This window comes from Stereum hirsutum (assembly GCF_000264905.1).
Source record: "Stereum hirsutum FP-91666 SS1 unplaced genomic scaffold STEHIscaffold_7, whole genome shotgun sequence".
Classification (NCBI taxonomy): domain Eukaryota; kingdom Fungi; phylum Basidiomycota; class Agaricomycetes; order Russulales; family Stereaceae; genus Stereum; species Stereum hirsutum.
In genome coordinates, this window is record NW_006763137.1 from 491,633 (window position 1) to 512,553 (window position 20,921).

Consider the following 20,921-nt stretch of genomic DNA (forward strand, 5'->3'; position numbering starts at 1 on the left):
AGGTCTCGCGAAATAGTTGGAGAACCCGCCACTCGACAAACTCGCCGCGACCTCGGGGTTCACCCTAGTCGTTCCACCCACAGAAGTGACGAAGGGGCCTTTAGGCAGACATAAGAGATTTAGAAGAATGAACTTGGGGAGGCGATAAAGTTGATGATTAGCAATACGCACAAGACGCCGGGAAGTTGGGTATGAACGCCTCGGCGCGTGAACCGTTGTTGGATTGGCAAGATCCTGGCCCAACGCCTGAGTCGCCGGAGCTGAAAAGGATCGACGTGCCCTGGGCGCCGAGTTGAGCAAACAAGTTGCAAACCTCTGTGGCGTAGTCGAGGGGGACGGTCTGCTCGTCGTCCTAGGAGAGGTATCAAAGTCATTGACACGTAGGCTTCATGAAGTACAAAAATGACCTACGCCATAGGAAGTGCTAATGGTCTGCGGAATAGTGGATTGGGCCAGGATGAAATCAAGCCAGTCGAGATAGGGCTCGTTCGTGTTCGTGGGCGTGTTCTGGTCGGCTATGAAGGGAGGAGAGCCACCGGTGCTATAGTAGATATTGGGCGTCGGGAAAGAGATTCCCTCAGCGTATTGGATATCCAGATTAGCCTAAGTGGTAAAGGCGACGTCAGTAAGTTGGCTATGCAGATGCACTATTCCGCACAAAAATACGTACCTCTACTCCAGGATCGTTCTGGTTGTTTTGACCGCCGTTGACTTCGACAGTCGTAAACGTCGCACTGGTGGCATCTGACCGGAATTTGGTCAGGAAGGTCTTCAAATCTGCGGTGTTGGCGAACTCCTCCAGATAACCAGCGATACCGAGGATGTTCTTGCTGGTGGCAGCGGGAGTGTAGGCGCTCGTGCTGTAGAGAGCCCTCAAGCAAGAAGGAGTGATGGTGGATCCGCAAGAGCTGGGCACGGTCGCGAGCGACGTGAGATTTCCAGTAGTCTGAAGAGCGGCAATCTCAGCTTGGAGGGCATTGTCTCCGTCGTCGAGGGTGGCGGCGTTCGGTTGAAGGAATGATGTGGCGCGCATGGCGCGGGTCGTTCCGAAATAGGTGGTCGGAGCGACGACCTTGATGTGATCATGAAGAGTTTCTGGAAGAGAATATTCCGTGCAACGCAAGACGGTCTCGTTCGTTCCGACATGACGGTAGAGTCCATACTTGGTACCGAGCATAGCATTAGCTTTCTCGACGGGTACAGCAGTGAGACTGAGCCAGTCGCCATTCAAGGCTGGGGAAACGGAACTCGCGGGAATTCCGTGATGGTCCAACCAGGCGCTGATTTCGTCGACGGTATTCTGATGAGGAGCTACTAACGCAGCGACCTCCGCCTTAGACAGGTGCGCGCCGTACCTTACAGTGGACGGGGATTAGTTCGCTTTTGTCATTGTTGTACAGGGACTTGCTCACCGAGGGTGCGATGGATCGCTTACTTCGTACAAAGCATCGATGATAGCAGTATCGTCCTCGGGTTTCATCGCCAGCCTCAGGTCGATGGTCGCATCCAAGGCGGGCTCATCATGAAGGACCCAATCAGTTGGAACACCAACCCAAGCGTGTTTGACCTTGAAATCATTCCAGCGAGAAGCATGGGGTGAAGCGAGAACGAAAGGCGCCACAGCCAAGGCAGACAATAAGAGACGCAACATCACGAGCTGCTTGACCTCAACCGAGCGCGTTGTCCAAGAGTTGACGGGTAGTCGACGGGTTGCTTTTATACTGTTATGCAGCCCACATGATCGGGCGTGCTTCTCTTCGCAGCCACGAAGCTGAACCGGCCAACAAAAGCCAAGGCGACTCTTATTCCAGCTCTACATCCGAACAACAGCGTGCTACAGATCCTTCTAAAGAATGCTCGCCCAAGTTCCGTGCGCGATGGTGACTGATAGGAGAAACCATAGGCTTCGCTGAGAGCGCCAGTATGGTAACAATTGTCACAGTGCGTGAGGCACTTCTCACCAGACTGAAATAAGCAGACGATAAGCAGGTTGAAGAGATCATCAGGGGAAGTTTTTCCCCAGCAATAACATGCGCTGCCTTATGAGCATGCTGCTCGCAGAGAATAAAATCGAGGGACGGGATCGATGAGCATGAACTTAGCCTGAACGGTGTGCACGGAAGTTGTCGTAGAAGGAAAGAACGAAAGTGAGTGTTTGCTCAGATGGGCGCTTGTCAAGGCGCTTGGGGGCTCCGGTAACTTACCACGTGGCGCTGTGCGGGCCGGTACGGCTCGTGTCAGTGAGCAAAGTCAATCACCGCGTCCAAGTTGAATGGCACCTCCTCGTCGCTGCCATGACCGACGCGATGCTTCATTGCTCAAGATGAATTATCAAAGGGCCAAGATATATATATTCGCGCCACTCGCTTTATCAGAAAAGGACTTACATGTGTACTGTCATAGCTCTTCAAAATCAATGTGAGCAAAATGCCACCGTTTCACCGACTCCGAGTCGTCACCATAAGTAGTTTTCAATACTGACGTTGACTTGGACACCCATTTGTTGACTTGCAGCGGTCTTTTGTGGATTTATTTAAACGATCCCCACAATTCTGATCGGTTGTAAGTTAGTTTTTTGCCCACCAACTTCTTCTCGACGCCCTACATGCCATCTTGTCTGCCCTTATCTCAACGCTACTCCCAGTTTACAGCCGCCTGTGAGTATCCTTGATCGGTCCGACGAGAACTGGCATCTTTGGCGGTTCTGCCCAGGCTACCAACGGTAGTACTTGAGTCCCTGGCAACATGTCGGCCAAGAGAGGCCCTCAATACAAATTAAGGAGTCTGTACGCCATGCTCTGTCTCCTGAACTCTTTCTGGAACAGAGCAGATACTAGAGCAGATGAATGTCGCTGACTGTTTCACGCCAGGTGGATTATTCGACGGCGATATTCTGTCTCACATAGCATCGGGTGCTCAGTACGCTACTAGATCACCTTTGTACCTATGAATGGTCATGATCAATGCTTAAACCCCTGTCTTGATGAGATGATAGCTCAGCGGTCCCTGAAGCCGCGTGCCCTCACGGTGACTGTCGCATGTCCGCACGGTCTAAGGACATGTATGTTCGCACCATGGAACGAGATGGCAGAACCCAACTGACACACCGTCCAGGGACCGTCGGATATGCCAGACCTAAGTATTTGGAGGAATCGGTGTGAAGGTACAGGCTGCTTCTGCCCCAAGCGCTTCCATCGACTATCGCCGGTCACGACTCAGAGAATATCATCAGAAAGAAGTCATCCACCGTCTAAAATATGCGATTAGATAGACGTCGAGCTTTACCCATACTTGGTACGCCACCACAACTCTTCTGTTTTTCATGTTGTCCACGGAAATAAGTGTGTTACACTCTTCATACAGGCCTTCCATGTTCATCAAAAAGGAATCTGCCGCCATCTCTGCGCCACATATCGTAAAAGCAGTGCATCTCAAGCACTCTGAACATATGTATCAATTGCACGCGTTTAATGTCCCTTTCTTCATTGTACACGCACCTGCTTTGTACGTATCTAAAGCTTATCTCGTTGATTTGAAGCTAAAGAATAGGAGGCCTTCCCTTCAGTCGGTAGAATGAACGCCACTCTAACTCAACGTGGCGCTGGAAATGGTAGGTCGCCCCCTCCCCCTCTCCTACTGGTCTAGTGAAAGGTGACGCAACGGTGCTTCTCTAACACAGGCCAACGAAAAAGGGTATTATCTGCGGTGACATTGTCGTTATGAACTACGGCGTTGACTAAGAACGTGTGAGTGTTTTGTCAAAGCGTTCCATGCATCTTGATGACCGCGTAACGTTTCATGCAGCAGGAGTAATCGATCAGTACGACGAGTAACTCCCAAAAACGCAGGCTTTGACTACTTGGAGCCTATATCACCGAATACTCATGATTAGTGACGACACACCACATCGTTGGCCGGCGTATCATGGAGGCTGACGCATAGCGTTGCGCGACCTCCATTCGGGCTAGTAAGAAGGTGGGTCGCCCTCCTACGTTACTCTCTTATGGATTCATCTCCTGCTGAAACGTATCCACTAGCTGTAGGTCCTGTGGACATGGCTGAAAACTGACCGCAATTCGGTGCATTGTTAGTGGTAACCGTGACGCTGGCTTCATGAGTTCAGGTCGACGGCTCAGAGCACTCTCGAAACACCCTTCAAGGAGATTTTTCACCTTGCTACTGAGTTGTGTGTGGCAGTGACCTCTTCGAAGTGTTTTTTCTGCCTCTGCATGTGTATTATCTAACATAGCTCACAGTATGACGCTGAGACCTATAATATTCTCTGCTCAAACTCGGAGACGCCGCTGCGCAGGACCGGGACTGTGACCTCACTGACACCCTTCCCGTAGTTGCGTAGACGTGATATTTTCTGGAGCCAGAGGAAATAGGTGGTCAAAAATCTCACGAGCTCTAGATGTATGTCATCGATCTCTCGACGGGTTCTCCTCGGGTTAGATGGTCCATACCGTCATTATTATGTGACAATTTGGTACACGGTGTGGACCACGTCGGCATGGTTTTCAGTAAGTATCTCCTTCTGTATGACACCAAGTTGGACAATGTCCGTCGACCTCGGATGTACAGTAAGCCCCCTTTTTAGGCGATCTTGCTTCAATACAACGAGTACTGATGATTCGCAGTGTGTCTTTGCGCCCATAGGACTGCCTTTCGGTCACGCGACTGCAAAAGGAGATTGCGGGTAGAGCTGATCGGATATAGCGTCACCATCAACTAGAGATGCTGTTCCTGGACATCTCATGGACCGCGCTGCGTTTGAGGGCCGATGGGCAGGATTATCTATAACTTTTACTCCGTAGCTGCTTTGGTCCATTGTCCAGGGGCCATGTGCGTCGTGTCATTGCCTTCACGGAGCTTAAATGTGCTCCGTAGAGGGGAGAGCTCCAAGGATTAAGGACGTTGTTCTCTAAACATAAATCAGACTTACGTCTTGCTAGTCGTGTCGCCGGTCACCTCTATTGAAGGAGAACGCAACTCCATGGTCTTATTGCCGTTAATTTCTCCATGTATACTCAGAAATGCCGCGGACACCAGTGGAACCTCACACAGGCCGGGTGCAGAATCATAACACACAGGTGCGTTTCTTTTTTTCACCAAGTTCTGTGCTTTGCGTTGTATGAACTCTTTGTTCCACCTTCAGTGACGCACGCTTACGGAATGACCACCCTTGGCCGTTCACTGTCGCAGACAGTGAAGCCAGTGCTCCTCCGCACGCGACCTTCGATTTAGCCCATGACTCGTGGTTCCGGCAATGAGACAAGCTCAACTCCCAGGTGTTGCTGAGCCTAATTCTGCTCATCCCGGACCATGTGTCCCAAAGCCCAGGGTCCGGAACAGAGGACGTCGAAGATCTTCCATCCCCAAGGACCACCGTGATGCGCATGGTACAGTGGGCCGATGGAGCAGGTCCATGAGCTGGATGACCGAAGGTTGTTTCAAGTTAAGTTACTGACAGGTTTACTGCAGTTGCGTCGCATGTTCGCAACGGCCGTCGAGCTGCGAAGTTCTGGACCAGACGCACTGTGGATTTGAGGGACATCGTACGCATGTTGTGCACGATGATCGGGCTCATACTCCCGCAGATTACTGCCAAGGACTTGCTCCATGCATACTGACATGACAGAATATGGACCTGAAGCACAAGTGCGACGTACGAACTTCCCATCCATGTCTCATTGTAGTTGACCCCGCCAATATTAATGTGGCACACCGGCCATAGTCACCCCGTGTAGGTACAAGATCCAACTAACTGAAGATGCACACATCCAAACCCAATCCCCGTCCAGCACCGTCTCCGTTCTTGATTCTGCCACTGGGATGATGGATCTCCCTCCGTAACAATTTTGTCCTGCGTAACGATTTTGTCGATCTGAAACATGTATCATAGCGTATCATTGATCATGACACAAAGTGTCTGCGAACATTGTTGACGCATTTGGATGCCCGGCCATAGCTCATAGGATCCGTCCAAATATGGTTCATAGCAGCTAATGATAATCGACCGGCAGGGTTCAGCAAGGCAGACGAATAACGGAGAGGTAACGGAGATTATAAGAACATCGGATAGACACGTAAATGGACGACGGCGACGGGCAATAAGTTGAACTATAGAATATGTAAGACATACACCGGCGCGTTGGCGTGCTTATAACTTTACAAGAAACAGACGATCCAGCACTGACAAGCGCCCGAGCGCTCAAAGAAGCTCACCAAGCAAGCTATATAGATCCCCGAGCTTGAATACTCTTCGGCGAACATACTGCACAACCCGATGCGGGATCAAGGTCACACCATGGAGACATGTCAGCCAACGGTCGAAGCGTTCACCAAGCAAGAAGATCGAAGCCCGAGCTTATCCTTGACTGTTCTACGCGAATCTGGCTAATTCTGGATAGACTCTACCTCTGCCCGAGGACTCGTAAGACTCAACCTACCGAACCGACCACATAGCCTCGAGAAGCAGCGCATTGGAAGATCCGTGACAGCATTGCGTGCCATACGCGGTTGTAAGAGCAAACCACAACAAACTCGCATCTTGATCTCCAAAATTCAACATTGATTCGCAACGTTCTATGCTTTACAAACAACAAGCGTGGATCCTAGAATATATTTAAGTTGTTACATCAAAATTCCAAATATTTTTTGACGCAGGGTGTGCGCCGATGGAAGCAACTTCGACGTGCGCAGGCAAAACTTAAACACGAGCGCCGTAGACGTCTTTGGGCTCGACACCAGTCAGGCCCTTGCGAGCATTGGCTTGGGCCCACCTAGACATCGATGCAAACGAGACATGAGTAAAGTTCGAAAAGAACGAGCCAGAGGATGCAAGGTGACAATGAGCAGGGAGAGAGAACGCACTTTTTGATCCTGATGGACTCAATGGCGATGAAGCCAGTAGTGTCGGTGGGCTCGAAGCCACCCATCTCATCCATCGAAGATTGCTTCTCATCGTAGAGACCCTACAAAGCACGACACGGAAGCGAATGGAAGTCAGCACCACATAACGAGCAACCCCAGAGGAAGAAGTAATGGAGGGGAACGCGTACCTCATCCGACGACCTCCCCTCAATGACCACATTACCCTTGACCAAAGCCAGCCTAACAACCCCATTCACAGTCCTCTGACTGGCTGGAATCGCACTAACCACGAACTCCCTCTCCGGCGTGAAGAAATGCCCATTATACAAGATCCTGCTCAACTCGACTGTGACGAACTGATCCCTCAGCGCCCTAACATTCCTGTCGAGCGTCAATCCCTCGAGATCGACATGCGCGGCACGAAGGATGGTAGCACCCGGCGATTCGTAGCATCCACGGGACTTAACACCGATGAACCTGTTCTCGACGATATCGATACGTCCGATCCCGTGTTTCCTTCCCAGCGCATTGAGCGCGAGGAAGATCTCGACAGAGTCAGTATACTCCTTTCCGCCCTCGACGGAGAGCTTCGTGGGCAAGCCGGCCTTGAAGGCGATGGAGATGCGTTCGGGAGTGGAGGGCGCGTCGGCGATGGAGGTGGTCAACTTCCACATATCGGCGGGAGGGGTGGTGTCGGGGTCTTCGAGGATGCCGGCTTCGTAGGAGATATGGAAGAGGTTTTCGTCCGTTGACCAGGGCTTGGCGGCGGTTTGCTGGACGGGGATGGAGTGTTGGGCAGCGTAGGTGAGGAGGGCTTGACGGCCGGGGAAGCGGTTGTAGAATTCTGTATTGCAAGAGCAGATGTATGTCAGTGTCCAGGTCTTAAGGGAGAACGTGCGACCTGATTTAGAAGAAGAAAGAGTATGAACGTACCGGGAAGACGCCATGGGGCAACGACTTTGATGTCGGGCTTGAGGCCGTAGAAGGCGAGCTCGAACCGGACTTGGTCGTTACCCTTACCAGTGCAACCGTGCGAGACGAAGCTGGATGGATGATGAAAATGGGTCAGTTTACTCTGCGCCGAGTAATGGTTTAAAGAATCGGGGCCGTGTAGGGTGTGAGTATATTCGTGAGGGTTTTGGGAAGGGTGGGTGGCGTCGGGAGTTGCGCCACACGAAAGTAACATGCGATATACGCGCCCCACCCTTGCGAAAAGCTTTTTTCTCGACCGACAGGAAGAAGAGGGATATGCAGAACGAAACAGGAGAAGAAATAGAGAAGAGAGGACAAGATTTGAAAAGGTGACTCACTCGCAACCTTCACGGTCGGCCACGGCAATCATACCACGGGCAATAACGGGACGAGCAAGAGAAGTTCCAAGAAGGTAAACGTTCTGCAAAATTGATCCGAAGAGTCAGTAACGGTAAATCGAAGTTCGAAAACGAGAGACGTGAGAATGCAGGAGAAGGGCCCTTTGACGAAGTGTTATGGCATTAAGGCTGAATTGTAGTGAAAACCTGAAAGCCGGTAATTCATAGCGAAGCCAACCCAATGCTATCCTGGTGGTGAAGACAACATAAAGCCCGAGCTCTGCCAGGGTTTTTCTGCTTGCGCGTGTGACGAGATTTTACGCCACAACAAAAACGAAAGCAAGGCAGAGCGTGATCGACGCTTCCATCTGATGGTATAGACGAAAGGGAGGTCATGCGAAATATAGAGACCAGTCCACATGAACAACTGCCTGGGGAAGCCGATGTTTGAGGACGTAAGTCGTAAGTGGCGACATGGCATGACAGCCTGACGCCAGTCGGGTGACATCTTAGACTTGCGATGAGGACGGATGGAAGGTCATGTCTCACGAGGAGTAACAGGTTCGCCTCGCATCAGAGAGTTCGATGCCGTAGACAAGGGACCTCCTATCAAAGACATTGGTGAAGAACCCCTGTCATGCACTCTGCAGTGAGAGTATTACGGCCAAAGCAATCTGCCGTATTGTGTGACATGGACAATACATAGCAGAACCGGGAGCAAGAGAAAAAGAAGTAGGATGAAGAGGCACATACCTCGTAAATAGCGTTGGCCTGAATAGCGGGGTAGATGAGCTCGGTGATGAACTCACGCCTGAGATCCTATAATATTCATCAGTATTTAGTCCTAAATCGAATACTGCATTTTGAGCATACCTCGAGGAAGAATTTCTTCGCGCCAACGAGGAGAGCTTTTTTCTCAGCAGCCACAAAGTCCTATAGGCCATGCCGATGAATGAATGCTCGGAAGGGTAGCCTTGTAGGAATACGAAACGAACCTCCTCCTGGCCGACATCAGCCATGAAGGCATAGACCTCATATCCTTCCTCAATCAACCAGGCAAGGATACAAGAAGTATCTATAATCCCGCACACACGCATTCAGTTTGTGCATTAGCATCCCGCTCTCAACAAGAAAACTAAAGCAGCAAGTCGACATCCACAGCCAAATCGCAAGACTCACCAAGACCTCCAGAGTAAGCAAGCAAGACGCGGCCCTTAGACTCAGGCATGTTGAGCAGTTAGATGAAGAGGTGAAGGAAAGGATAGGAGGGGATGATGGACGCAGGAAGCAAGCAGGCAAGGCAGCGGCGAACGAGTCAAAATTCAGTTTCACATAGAGGATTACCCAAAACGGACGGTGAGCCGCATAATTGCACCGTGCGAATGATTGCTGGGTTCGGCCGGAGCTGGTCCGAACAAGTTGCGCGGCTCTGTTTGTGTTCTCGCCTGCTCTCGACGACGACCTCCACGACGCAAATAATTGGTGCGTTTTTTGATGGGTGTTCTCGATGTGCGAGATATACTGTCACAACTCATGGAAAGCGTGTTCAAGACAATAAACTGATCAATAATACTCACAGACGCAGGCTCCCATACATAATACCCGTCCTTTGTTGTCATGGACCGCCAGCCTCGCCGAAACCGCGACAAAGGCAAGGAACGAGACATAAATTCTGCGGCAATACTCGATCGTTCTACTGGCACCAGTGCCAAACATCGTAAATCCCGCTCACCCATCGCCAACCGGCGGGACGCAATGGCCCTCTCTTTCGGCTCAATAGACGACGACACGCTCCCATCTCATCCATCTCAGTCCCAAACCCAACCCACACCATCGAACAGCCATATCATCCACAAAAAGAAGAAACACCATCCCCCATCTTCATATTCGAACGCGAACGCTATCGCAGGTCCTAGCTCAGGTCCACGTGGGTTCGGCATGCAGCCAAGTACAGGTTTCCTCGGCTTCGGCGCTGATGATTCAACCATGGCGACGCCTACGCCCGCTGCCCCACCTCGTCTGAGGCATAAGAAACCCTTGCCAGACTTCAGTCTCAATCCTTCGAACGGCGCTGGTCCCAGTACGCCCATTGGCTCGAGGGGCGTTCACTTGAGGAAGAAGGATAAGTCGTCACGATCCTTCGCGCAGGCGAAGGTTTCTCAGAATGGCGTGAATGCGAACGGAGGTGGCAACGACGGGATGGCAGATCCTGACTGGTTCACGATGAATGAGGAGGAGGAGAACGGTGCGGGCACGGCAACGGGCACGGAGTCGGTCTATGATGGCATGACTTCATCGAATGGTGTCGTCGGTGTCAATTCAGAGTTGAAGAAGCTGAAGAAGGAGATGGAGAGCCTGAGGAGGGTGCGTACTCTCATGTCCATTTTCTTGTCGCAGCGGTGCTGATCGTATCTTTGAATGGTTTAGCAAGCTGCGAGTAACGCAAGGGCTGCGAATGAACAATCAAAGGTGCGCTTTCCTTCTCAAGTCTTCACTCCCACATTTTCCACTCTGTTTTCGTTGTGCACCCACCTCTGCGTCCTGTGTATCAATTTCGGGTCTTGTGCCATCTGTCCGATGTGTTTACACGTTGCCCAGTGTTGCCCGCCCTATGTCATACGTTCAAAAGACGCTCTCGTTAACCCATACAATATGACCGCTCTGTCGCGTCGTCTCGTAAATCAATCCTTGCATTGCCAGGAAGCCAAGATGTCTTGATCATACCGGTGGCGACATCACGAAGTTTGAGGCAGCAGCGGTGGCGCACTACAGATCAACTACTTGGTGTCTGGCTAATTCGGCCCAGGATCTCCAGCTAATCAAAAACATTCTTGAGCCACTCGAGAAAGCCACGGTTTCGACCTGCACGACTGAGCTTCATTCAGCTGGCTCACAGAGCATTTTGAACCATCTCTATGAAACAAGAGATTACTATGGCGAGATTCACTGCTTTTCTGCCCTCGAAAACTTTTATAACGTATCGTGACGCTGAGTTACATGTAACTGACTTATCGTCCATCTCGCAGATCATACAAGAACTCAGAAGAGAGCTGAGCGTAGCCGCAAAGGTCAGTTATAAATACGAACCATACTCGCCTATCTAGCTAAATCCTCGTAATTTTGCAGACGAATAAAGACCAAACTGCGCTCATTGAAAAGCTCAAGAAAGAGTCACGCCAAGCCGACGAGGTGAGCTTTCTTTCTTCGTCTCTTCGTCACCAACTTCTTCGGTTTGGTTGGGAAATGAACTGATGAACTGGTTTCCCATGCTTAGACTATATCGAACGTCGAAGGAGCTCTCCAATGTCAAATCTGCATCGACACGCTCTCCAAGCCATACTCGTACGTGCTGTTTCCTCCTTCCCACCCACTCTTTCGTCCTTTCTCTTAACCATCTCTCAATCCTCACATCTCATACTCTTGTGCTAACACCGAATTTTATCTCGCTCTCCGTTCCCCTAGCCTTTCCCCCTGCGGTCATATCCTCTGCCTGCACTGTCTCCAAGACTGGTTCCGCGCCGCCCCAATCGACCCCTCCGACCAAATGGAAATAGACTCCGAAACCGACGAACCCCTCCCCCTCACCCAACGCCGTAAGACCTGTCCGTGTTGCAGAGCCAGGGTCAAAGAGAGGCCCGTGAGGAGTTTTGTGGTCAGAGGACTGGTGGAGGTCATCAAGAAGGCGAAGACAGCGAAAGAGGCACAGGCGGCGGCGAGGGCTGCGGCAAGTGCTGGTGCGGGTGCGGGTGCGGTTGCGAATGTGGTGAGAGGTAGCAGTCCGCCGCCCGAGATGGAGGGTGAGGATCCGTGGGAGGGCATATTTGAGGAGCCGTACTCTAGTGAAGAAGAGAGTGGAGATGATGATGATGAGGATGATGAAGACGACGACGAAGATGGGTCTGATATCGAAGAGGATGAGAATGATATGGAAATGGTGACTTCTGAGGATGATGAACGCGCGATGGGGACGGGAATGGCAGAAGACGACGATGAGGAGGACGATGATGACGATGACGGGGCGGAAATGACGGATGGTGCGAATATGGACGAAAGCGGGACTGGGAGGAGGGTGACGGTGTTCGAATGGTTGGCCTCGCGTGCTGGCAGAGGTAGAGGTAACCTCAACGGAAATGCGAACGAAAATGCCAATGCCAGTGCAGATCAGGGCGAAAGTGACGAGGAGGATGGGGCTTCAGTTTATGTCTCTGGTTCAGAGGGCGCTGCCGCCGTCGGTTCCGACGAGCACGAGCACACCGGGTCCGAAATGGACGATGGAGAAGGACAAAATCAAGACGACGACGATTCCGACGACGATTCGTCTATATATTCGAATTCTTCAGATGAAGATTACCCCGGTCCTTGGATCTCACCAAGTTGGGAACCCCCGCTCCACCACCCTTCGTCCACTCTCATAACCTCCCAGCTCCCACATTCTCATGCCCACCCACACTCGCCCCACCTCACCCAACAAATTCAACTCTTATCCCGTGGCGTAACGAACGAGATGTTGCGTCTATATCCCGGCCGATGGAGATACACTCATGAAGAAGGTATCGTGATGCGAGAATTCGGAGTCGAAATCTGGCTTGGTTGGAACCTGAGGTTACGAGAGAATGAAAGTGAAGGTGGAGATGGAGAGGGAAGCGGTGCGGAGAGGTTTTTCAGGCGGATCTGGGAGGAGATGTATGAGGGGAGACCCGAGAGGTGGAGGAGGGAACCGATACCGAATCCGCCGACGCCGCCGCTTCATACAGCTTCGCTTGGGAGACGTGGTGGGAGGAGAGGAGGAGCGTTCGGTGGACGGTTATCGGAGGGAGGAGGAATGGGGCCGGTGACGGAGAGGGTTGTGAGGCTGATTAGGGCGGATAGAGAGGTCGAGTATGAGTCGAGTGATTCGGAGGCGGATTATGGGCAAGATCAGGAGGACATGGATCAGTAAAGAAGATGTCTTGAATAAGGCAGGTATATATCATATTCCTTCTATGCCTAGACGGAGATATCTGTATATTGTGTACTTCGTCTTGTGTATTCCTTGTATGTATTGGGTTCGAGCCACTCAAGAATACAAGACCGAGGGTGTGAATGGTACGAGGCGGTCCACAAGGAGCATGCAGGATCACTAACTTACTCTCGAGGGATGTTGTCTTGACAGTCTGAGACGAGGCACGATGCGAATGCGTGTATATTATACCAGTAATGAGTTGTGTTGTGTGCGTATAGAATGCGAAGATTACCACAAACAGATGTAGGGAAATAGATATCAGAAAGTAAGGACGAAGATGACCAAAACATATGCGGGAACTGAGGAGTGAATTGGGCAGACACGTACGTACGATTGACAAGAATAGTTCGACTATGCAAGAAAGAGCAAGAATAGGATAAAATGGAGGTCAAAACATGTTCCGAATCCTCGAGCTTAACAGCTGTACCAGACGCAACGAAGCGAACAAAAGTAATTGACACTACTGTTTTAAGTGGTGTTCCAAACTGGGTCCAAGACATCGTCATACTCCTCGCCACCGAACTCTTCCATCGGATGCTCCTCGATCACAACCTCCACCTCTTTCGCCACATTCACCTCTATCGTCCCCACATCTGGACTCATCCCCATTGGCGGGGCCTCCCTCTCTTCCTCGATCGCAATCCCGCCTGCGCCTTCACCTTCTACCGCGTCTTCCGCTGCTCTGTCTGGATCTACAACCGCATTCGGGACCTCTGTACTCGGACTAGCAGCAGGACTTGTACTTGAACCAGCGCCCGCGGTGACAGTCGACGTAATCGTATGAGCCCTCATCCTCCCCATCCTCCTCTGCGGATCCTTCCCATCTCCAGCCCCATTACCTGGCTGAATAACGACCGCATCCGCGATCCCGACCCCTCTCTCTGGCCTTATCAAACCGTTCGCAGCCGCAGCCGCAGCCGCCCTCTGCGCCCTGATTTTGGCTTGCCTCGTTAAGATATACAGCTCCCGCTCCTTCGCGCTGGACACCTTCTTCTTTGCTTCGTAGTTCTTCAATTGTAACTCCACGAGGAATTCTTTGTCCCGGATCGATTGTGACCAGGTCTTGAGGAAACCGCCAAGGAACCAGATCATTTGGGAGACACCGACAGCTGTGAAAATGCTTGGATACACGTGAAGGACTGTATATGCCATAGATCGGAGACAAAGATGAGTTCGGTATTGTCAAAAGACGGCGAAGAGAAAGAAAACGCACGTATGAACCTATCGTCCAAGGTGAACTTGAAGGCAAGTTGAACGAGGTAAAGCGTTACGGGAGGAATGACGAGCATGCCAATCAGGCCCGACAAAACGGGAACGATGACATCCCTCGTAGCACGCAGGGGATGAGGGTCCATCCATCCATGCTGTCGGATCTATGCAACGCAACGTCGACGCATTGTTAGTATAATTTTCAGGTGGACACAAGGACGGTGAGCCTAAACTAGGGGATTTGATACTCACCTCCCTCAACCCCGTCGTTAACCTATTCGCCGGCTGCCTTCTCTGCGCCCTTAATCCGATCTTGACATACAATATCCCCAACGCCCACATCTGCACCACCTTCACCCTCGGCACTAGCTCTGGTTCCAAGATGAACCTGATCGGGAGCACGACATACACCTCAACGACCATCGCCACCAACACCGGAACCACGACGCCGAGGACCGCCACCATGTAGCTCGTCTTCGCCGCCCATACGAGACTCCGTTTGACGACATAAAGCGGCCAAGCTGCACGGTTGACCGTGACGGGACTGCCAGACGTAGAGGTAGTCCACCTTTGACGTCTTCGTTCCATACGGTCGATGATCTGACCGACATAAAGACTCGCCCAAAGTCCATAAAATCCAAGGATGAAAGAGTATCCATCGTGCACCTCCTTATCGACCAATGCACGGAATATTTGGCGGCCGAGGCTGATAGGCATGGCAACGGTGCCGGCGATGAAGAACGAGCCGACGGTCCAGAGGGCGAGTATGAAGCCTATGACGCGATAGGGAAAGTGTGGCGGGATGTAGACTACGGTGTAGTCGTCCTTGGGGACTCTCTTCTGCTTGATGGCCTCTGCATTTTGAGCGTCGATTTGTCGTTGAGCTTCTTCGTCGATGGCATCGCCGTTCATATTAACCTGCGCGGTAACCCTCATATCGCGGGCAATGGCGACATTATCTGTGGCAGGGACGCGGCGGTAGGTTCCGTCGAGGGGTTGTTCGTCATCTGCGAGCTTGATGCCAGCATCGCGCCAAGAGAAGGAGCGCCACTGCTTGGGCGTGAACTCCTCCTCTGGATGACGTTCGCCGAACATGTAAGAGCTCAGACGGAGCTCAGCACAGAGGAATTTCCAGATGTTGATAGAATGCCGACGGATGAACTTCTTCGGGCGGAAGTACTTCATGGTGTAAGGCAGAATCGTCTGTAGAAGGATGAGGTCGATCGGGACCTCGGATAATGGCTCCCTATTGTTTGTAAAGCATGAGCCTTCGCCGCGATAGACATGATTGAGATAACATACCGAGGTCTCCAACGCAGCGGCAGTATACCAGCAGCCCAGAACAGAGCTCCCACTGAACCGACGCCACCCGCAACTACCAACCCATACATCAACGCACTCGCCGACAGTTTCTTCAACTGCACCCACGCAGGACGTTCGAGTATGTCGCGAATAGGATGGAAGTTCTGGTCCGAGGGGTCCTTGATGAACCACATCGCGCCCGGACGCATGATGGTGCGGCATCCAGCCAGGAGAATCGCGAATTGATACCTAACACGATATTTTCTGTCAGAACAACATCGTAAAGATAATAAGTGACAAAGGAACCCACATGAACATTGTCCCTAAAACCCAATGATAGAACGTCGCCGTCAACGGCGCATACTGGAAAAACACCAGACGCGACTGGAGCGTAGCCTCTGGGAAGAGCCAAATCGAGCACAAGTCGAGGTTGATACCACATCCCAGCGGGAAGATGACCAGCTCGATAATAATGAACACGGCGACCTGCAAACAACAACCAAAAGGTAAGCCACGGGATAAAAACTGCGTCTGAACTTGAAAGAAGCGGATGGTCGAAACGAACCTTCACAACGAGTAATTGCTGCCTGACCGCACTCCTAACCGCCCTTCCAGCGTTCCTCACACTCCCCACCGTCAACACATTCAAATAGATCGCCAACGCCAACGCGACGACTGTATACCCAAGACAAACAGCGAAGATCTTCTCCGCATTTCCGTCTCCGAGCGCGTACTTCGTCCAGGTCTCTTTGAACTCCTCGAAATACTCGACCGACGCCTCTGTTAATTCCTCGGATTTAATCCTGACTTTTTGACCAAGGAGGGCGAGATAGGGTTCAGCGAAGCGGACGGCAGGATGGTCGGATTCAAGGATATGTTCGATGATCGAGGAGGTGTGAATTTTGGCGGATGTGTCGATGTCGACCCGGGCTGTCGAGTTGGAGAATGCTTGCCAGATAGTAAGAGGCTGGTCCCAAGGTTGATTTACGACCCTCTCGTGCTAGTAGCGACCCAAAAACATCAGTTTACGTGCAATGAGGAAGAGAAATGGAACGTACGACAGCTCCAACGTATTCCGTGAGTTTGTCTACAGGCTCGGGCCCCGCCGCAGCGTTCACTAATGTAATAATGGACCAGATAACGGAATAAAGCACATAACGAACCGCGCGGAAGATGATCGGGAAGAAGAGCTTGTTGAGGATGTAGAGGACAGAATCCGTGATAGGATCCGTGATGATGCGCATGATGCGGATGGGCCAATGGAGAATATGGAGTGCGCGCTTTGGGTCGAGCTAGAGCGTCCATATAGAGGGTCAATCGCTATCCGGTTCGATGAAGAGACAAAGTGAATGAACTCACAACAAGCAGCGCAGCAGATTTTCCAAGAGTGTATGGGACCCAGACTCCAAGACCGATGGCAGTATCCAGGACGAAGACCATAAGTGCAGCCTGCCGATAAGGAAAGTGCAAGTGAGATGACAAGCTCCGTCGTAAACATACTCGTAAAAACCAAACTCACGTTTTGAGCCACAGCATGCAAAGGACCCCTCATCCCAATAGCTAAGATTAATCCGCGACAAATCAGCATCCATCCTACCCCCTTTCTCTCCCAACCCATCCACCCAAGATTCCGCCAAACCTGACGAGAGGGAAAAAAAACTCACCCTCAAACGCTCCCTCCATATCATCCTCCCCCGCAAACTCATCATCCATAAACTCCGGCTGCACACCCTGCTCTCCCTCCCCCACTGCCTCCGGTATCTCCGCTGGCAGTATCGGCGCGAACCCCGCATTCCCTAACCTCGCATCCCCACCCGGAGGAATCCCAGCACCAAGCTGATGCAACCTACCCCCAGGCACGAAAGCTGCCCTCTCCCTGGCGGGAGCGAACGGCCTCCTCTCCCCAACCCCGATGATTTCTCCTCTATCCCTAATGGGCACGAGCTGCCCTCCTTGAGGCCGGGCCCAAAAGACGGGGGCATCCGCAATAGGCTCTAAGCCCCTCACAGCCCCATCTTCTTCGTCCCCTTCATCGTCCTCTTCTGAATCGGATGGTACGAAGATTAGAGGAGGTGGGCCTTCGTCTCCTCCTCTGTGGTTTCGTGCTGTCCCTGCGGTACGCACTGGACCACCATCCTCAACCATGACGTCCTCTAGCCTGACACCAGGGACAAAACCCGAATTTCGCGTAAACCCTTCATCTGACCAAACCCACGTACTCTCCCCATTCCCCCGCTTCTCACCCTCCCCCTGCGCCTCCACCTCTCTGAAATACCTCGCGTGTTCTCTCCGCATCTCTTCTCCTTCTTCATCTCCCTCCTCCGCCCTATCTTTCCCCTTCCCCTTGTCTTTCTCCTCCCCTATGTCTTTTGCTTTCCCTTTGCCCTTATCCACACCCTGCCCCTCAGCATCCTCAACACCGTCAAAATACCCCGGTCCAGATCTAGACGCCGACGACAACGCAGATCCCTCCTCCACATCATCATCCTTGAACTCTTCCGGCGGTCGATATGTAGCGAGCGATGGTGATCCCAATGGCGTATTATCGTTACCGGCAGCCCCAATCGCTGGAACTCGCATCACACCGGGTCCGATGGGTGGGGTCGTTGGAGTCGGGAGCGTCGCGTATGGCATGGGAGGACGGCGAGGGACGGGGATAGTCATTCCTGTGGGTCTTGGAGGAAGTGGGAGAGGTTGGGATTCCGTTGGTTTGGGAGTGGGGTTGAGAGCGCTTGCGCCATTGGGTACGGGTTGGGGTGCCTGAGATTGTTGTGGTGATGACGAACTAGGCGTGGGCGAAGAAGATGAAGGCGTAGAGAAGAATGAAGACGATGTGAGTTCGGGTGATGAGCTTGATCTTGACAGAGAGAAGGCGGAGGGGAGGACAGGAGGTGATGTGACCAGTGGAGATGAAGACGACGGTGTTTGGTTCTGAAGTTGTTGCGGTAATGCTAAAGTTGACGATGAAGAGGAGGGGGTGGAGGCAATGAGGGGGTAAGGTAATGGAGAAGTTGGCAATGCGTTTCGAGCTGCCGCAGCGCCGTTGGGTGGGGTGGCGAAGAAGTCGCTCGAAGCTGAGGTTGAAGGGGAGGCAGCTGTAGACGTGGATGGCAGAGTCGGCTCCCTATACTTCGACGAGCTTTCTTGATAGTTAGTCCAAGCCGAGATATGCTCTAGTTTCTCCTCCATCGTCATGCGCTCCATGGCCGCAGTCTCGTCGTCATAAGCCGCCCTTACCTCAGGATTGGTCTTCAAGGTCATCACCGGATACTTCGCTGCCAAATAGTCACCAACACGTTCGTGGTCCGTGAACGGTACCGTAGGATCGGTCTCCCTAGCCTTCTTGGCCCTCCTGATCTCCTTGTTCTGTTCAATCCACTCATTCATAGCTGCCGTGAAGGCCTCCGCATTAGAATGCTTGGACGCTTTGGAACCCTGACGATAACGAGACTTCAATGGGTCGGGACCATTCGCTGACCCTGTCGGGGCTGCGGTAGATGTCGAAGGATCAGGATTAGGATCTTCATGCGTCCGTTGGCGAAAGGGAAGTCCTCGCATGGGTCGGTCGGGGTGACGAGGTACGATAGGTGCTGCTCGCATGAATTCGATTACCGCGTCGAGATCTACATCCGGCTCGAATCTCACTAGGGGGCCAGATTGCTCCTTTATTTGCTCCGTCTCCGTCTCCGTCTCCTGGTCCTGGTCCTGGTCCTGGTCCAGCTCAAGCTCAAGCTCAAGCTCCTGCACTACGTCCTGGTCCTGTTCGACCTGTGCTTCGCCCTCCACTTCACCATCAACACCGCCCTCGCCCTCAAGTTCGCCTTCGACTTCACCCTCCAGTTCAACTTCGCCGTCTCCTTCGCCTTCTTCCACACCTTCTACCACCTCTACAGGCGGCTCCACATCCTCAAACACCCCCGGTCTCGCATTCTGCGAAATCCATTCTCTCAGTAGGAACACGGAAATGAAGACAAGGACGACAACGGTTGCGATAATTTGACCAGTGAAGATATCTTTAGAGATGACGCGGAGGAAGTTGTCGGATGTGATGGTTTCCATGATGGACGGGGTATGGTCGTTGTTGACTGGAGAAGAGTCGGTGGAGGAGGCGTAGTCGGGGAGCAAGTATGTCGAGTTAGTGGTGGATGAGATGGTGCCATTGAAGGAGAAGAGGCGGAGGAGGGCGGTGGTCATTACGTTGCTTCTGTTTTGGGGTTGGTCCGGCCGAGGACGAGCAGAGATCCACCATGCACTAGGATAAAGTAGATATGAGAACAAGAGACATATGTAAGATGAATGTCAAAGGAGTCATACGTGGAGCTTCCCATTGCGAAGTATATTCGCCATGTCCAAACCGTGAACCAGGGCAAGACCGCAAGCCAGACAAATGCGACGAGAACCGCGCGCAAACAGAATATGACCGCGTGAACGGCTTGTTGTGCAAATTGGCGGAAAAGGAGGATGACGGGGAGATGTGTGGGCATGTCCTGGGCATACACTATTGGGCCACTAGGATGAGTAAGAGATGCCGTGATGGAGGATGATGAGGACGCACCTTTGCTGAAAGAGTACTGATGCTTGCAGACGTCACACGTCTTCTTCTTGCTATGCTCAAGCCATGTTGTCAAGCTAAACCAGACACAAGTATCAGAACAGGTCTGGCGCTGGAATAGCAGTGGCGGGAGCACGTACCAGTCTTGGTGGATGTACCGAATGGTCCCAGAACATTTACATGGATGAAAGAGCGGCTGTCCAGGCTCGGCTGGAGCACTGCATATCCTACAAGTGTCTGTCAAAAAATCGCGTCAGTGAGAGGTCTGCACACTTTCAGAATGAGGTTCCATCTATCCCAAGGAGGCGCGTACCTTGCTCCTCAAGCATGGCGCACTCCCGGCCCTCCAATATTGGCGACGTTAAATCAATAAGTCGGCTTCAGCTCACAATCAAGGAATAACAGGCAGTAGAAGGTCTCGAATGAAGAAGAGCTTGTGGTAGTTGGGGACGAAGGAGATGCGGGCAGTTACACTTCGCTGCCGTCGATGCGTTTCTCGTAGGATATTTGTCCGACAAGACCCAGAGTGGAAACACTAACCTCGTCATGCATCATTACGTAATTTAATCTGCACCGCCTCGGAGAGACACATGCCTCCGTTGAGTCACGGTCTGCAAACGGACGTTTCTTTTAAACCACGTCAATACAGAGAATCATTGAGATAACACAC

At 52.0% G+C, this 20,921-nt stretch overlaps 4 protein-coding genes across 4 annotated transcripts in view; 1 reads left to right on the forward strand and 3 right to left on the reverse strand.

The window, feature by feature from the left end:
• STEHIDRAFT_168469 (subtilisin-like protein) overlaps window positions 1–1,686 on the reverse strand; it is a 4,373-nt gene extending 2,687 nt beyond the window's left edge. Inside the window, exons 1-4 of the mRNA XM_007304120.1 lie at window positions 1,413–1,686; window positions 671–1,355; window positions 412–603; window positions 172–352 (exon numbers count right to left, since the gene is read on the reverse strand). Of these exons, the coding sequence (XP_007304182.1) occupies window positions 172–352; window positions 412–603; window positions 671–1,355; window positions 1,413–1,651 (1,297 nt within the window). The 5' untranslated portion in view covers window positions 1,652–1,686. The remainder of the gene's footprint in view (window positions 1–171; window positions 353–411; window positions 604–670; window positions 1,356–1,412) is intronic.
• A 4,869-nt stretch (window positions 1,687–6,555) lies between these two features.
• Window positions 6,556–9,473, reverse strand: STEHIDRAFT_121417 (argininosuccinate synthetase). Its single transcript, XM_007304121.1, has 9 exons — window positions 9,366–9,473; window positions 9,182–9,261; window positions 9,060–9,119; window positions 8,940–9,005; window positions 8,187–8,269; window positions 7,810–7,919; window positions 7,065–7,720; window positions 6,877–6,977; window positions 6,556–6,785 (listed from the first exon to the last, which is right to left on the reverse strand). Exons 1-9 carry the CDS (start codon window positions 9,412–9,414, stop codon window positions 6,713–6,715), a joined length of 1,278 nt encoding a protein of 425 aa, XP_007304183.1. The 5' UTR covers window positions 9,415–9,473; the 3' UTR covers window positions 6,556–6,712.
• Window positions 9,474–10,058: 585 nt separating this feature from the next.
• On the forward strand, window positions 10,059–13,259 carry STEHIDRAFT_147079 (uncharacterized protein). Its single transcript, XM_007304122.1, has 6 exons — window positions 10,059–10,550; window positions 10,614–10,655; window positions 11,213–11,254; window positions 11,313–11,375; window positions 11,461–11,528; window positions 11,649–13,259. Exons 1-6 carry the CDS (start codon window positions 10,125–10,127, stop codon window positions 13,123–13,125), a joined length of 2,118 nt encoding a protein of 705 aa, XP_007304184.1. The 5' UTR covers window positions 10,059–10,124; the 3' UTR covers window positions 13,126–13,259.
• Window positions 13,260–13,357: 98 nt separating this feature from the next.
• Window positions 13,358–20,705, reverse strand: STEHIDRAFT_139363 (uncharacterized protein). The gene is made up of 14 exons (XM_007304123.1): window positions 20,565–20,705; window positions 20,392–20,488; window positions 20,255–20,328; window positions 20,014–20,197; window positions 17,364–19,951; window positions 17,219–17,259; window positions 17,059–17,148; window positions 16,758–16,991; window positions 16,265–16,699; window positions 16,010–16,185; window positions 15,700–15,948; window positions 14,650–15,643; window positions 14,402–14,561; window positions 13,358–14,327 (listed from the first exon to the last, which is right to left on the reverse strand). Exons 1-14 carry the CDS (start codon window positions 20,578–20,580, stop codon window positions 13,657–13,659), a joined length of 6,009 nt encoding a protein of 2,002 aa, XP_007304185.1. The 5' UTR covers window positions 20,581–20,705; the 3' UTR covers window positions 13,358–13,656.
• Window positions 20,706–20,921: the final 216 nt, after the last annotated feature.

Coding starts and splice junctions, on each gene's coding strand:
- STEHIDRAFT_121417 (XM_007304121.1), bottom strand. CDS start 9,414: ATGCCTGAGTCTAAGGGCCGCGTCTTGCTTGCTTACTCTGGAGGTCTT. Junction 9,006..9,059: donor CGAAGAAATTCTTCCTCGAG/GTATGCTCAAAA, acceptor TGAATATTATAG/GATCTCAGGCGTGAGTTCAT. Junction 6,978..7,064: donor AGGGGAGGTCGTCGGATGAG/GTACGCGTTCCC, acceptor CGTGCTTTGTAG/GGTCTCTACGATGAGAAGCA.
- STEHIDRAFT_147079 (XM_007304122.1), top strand. CDS start 10,125: ATGCAGCCAAGTACAGGTTTCCTCGGCTTCGGCGCTGATGATTCAACC. Junction 11,376..11,460: donor AGTCACGCCAAGCCGACGAG/GTGAGCTTTCTT, acceptor TCCCATGCTTAG/ACTATATCGAACGTCGAAGG. Junction 11,529..11,648: donor ACGCTCTCCAAGCCATACTC/GTACGTGCTGTT, acceptor CCGTTCCCCTAG/CCTTTCCCCCTGCGGTCATA.
- STEHIDRAFT_139363 (XM_007304123.1), bottom strand. Junction 16,992..17,058: donor AATCTGCTGCGCTGCTTGTT/GTGAGTTCATTC, acceptor TGGACGCTCTAG/CTCGACCCAAAGCGCGCACT. Junction 14,562..14,649: donor TAACGACGGGGTTGAGGGAG/GTGAGTATCAAA, acceptor TGCGTTGCATAG/ATCCGACAGCATGGATGGAT.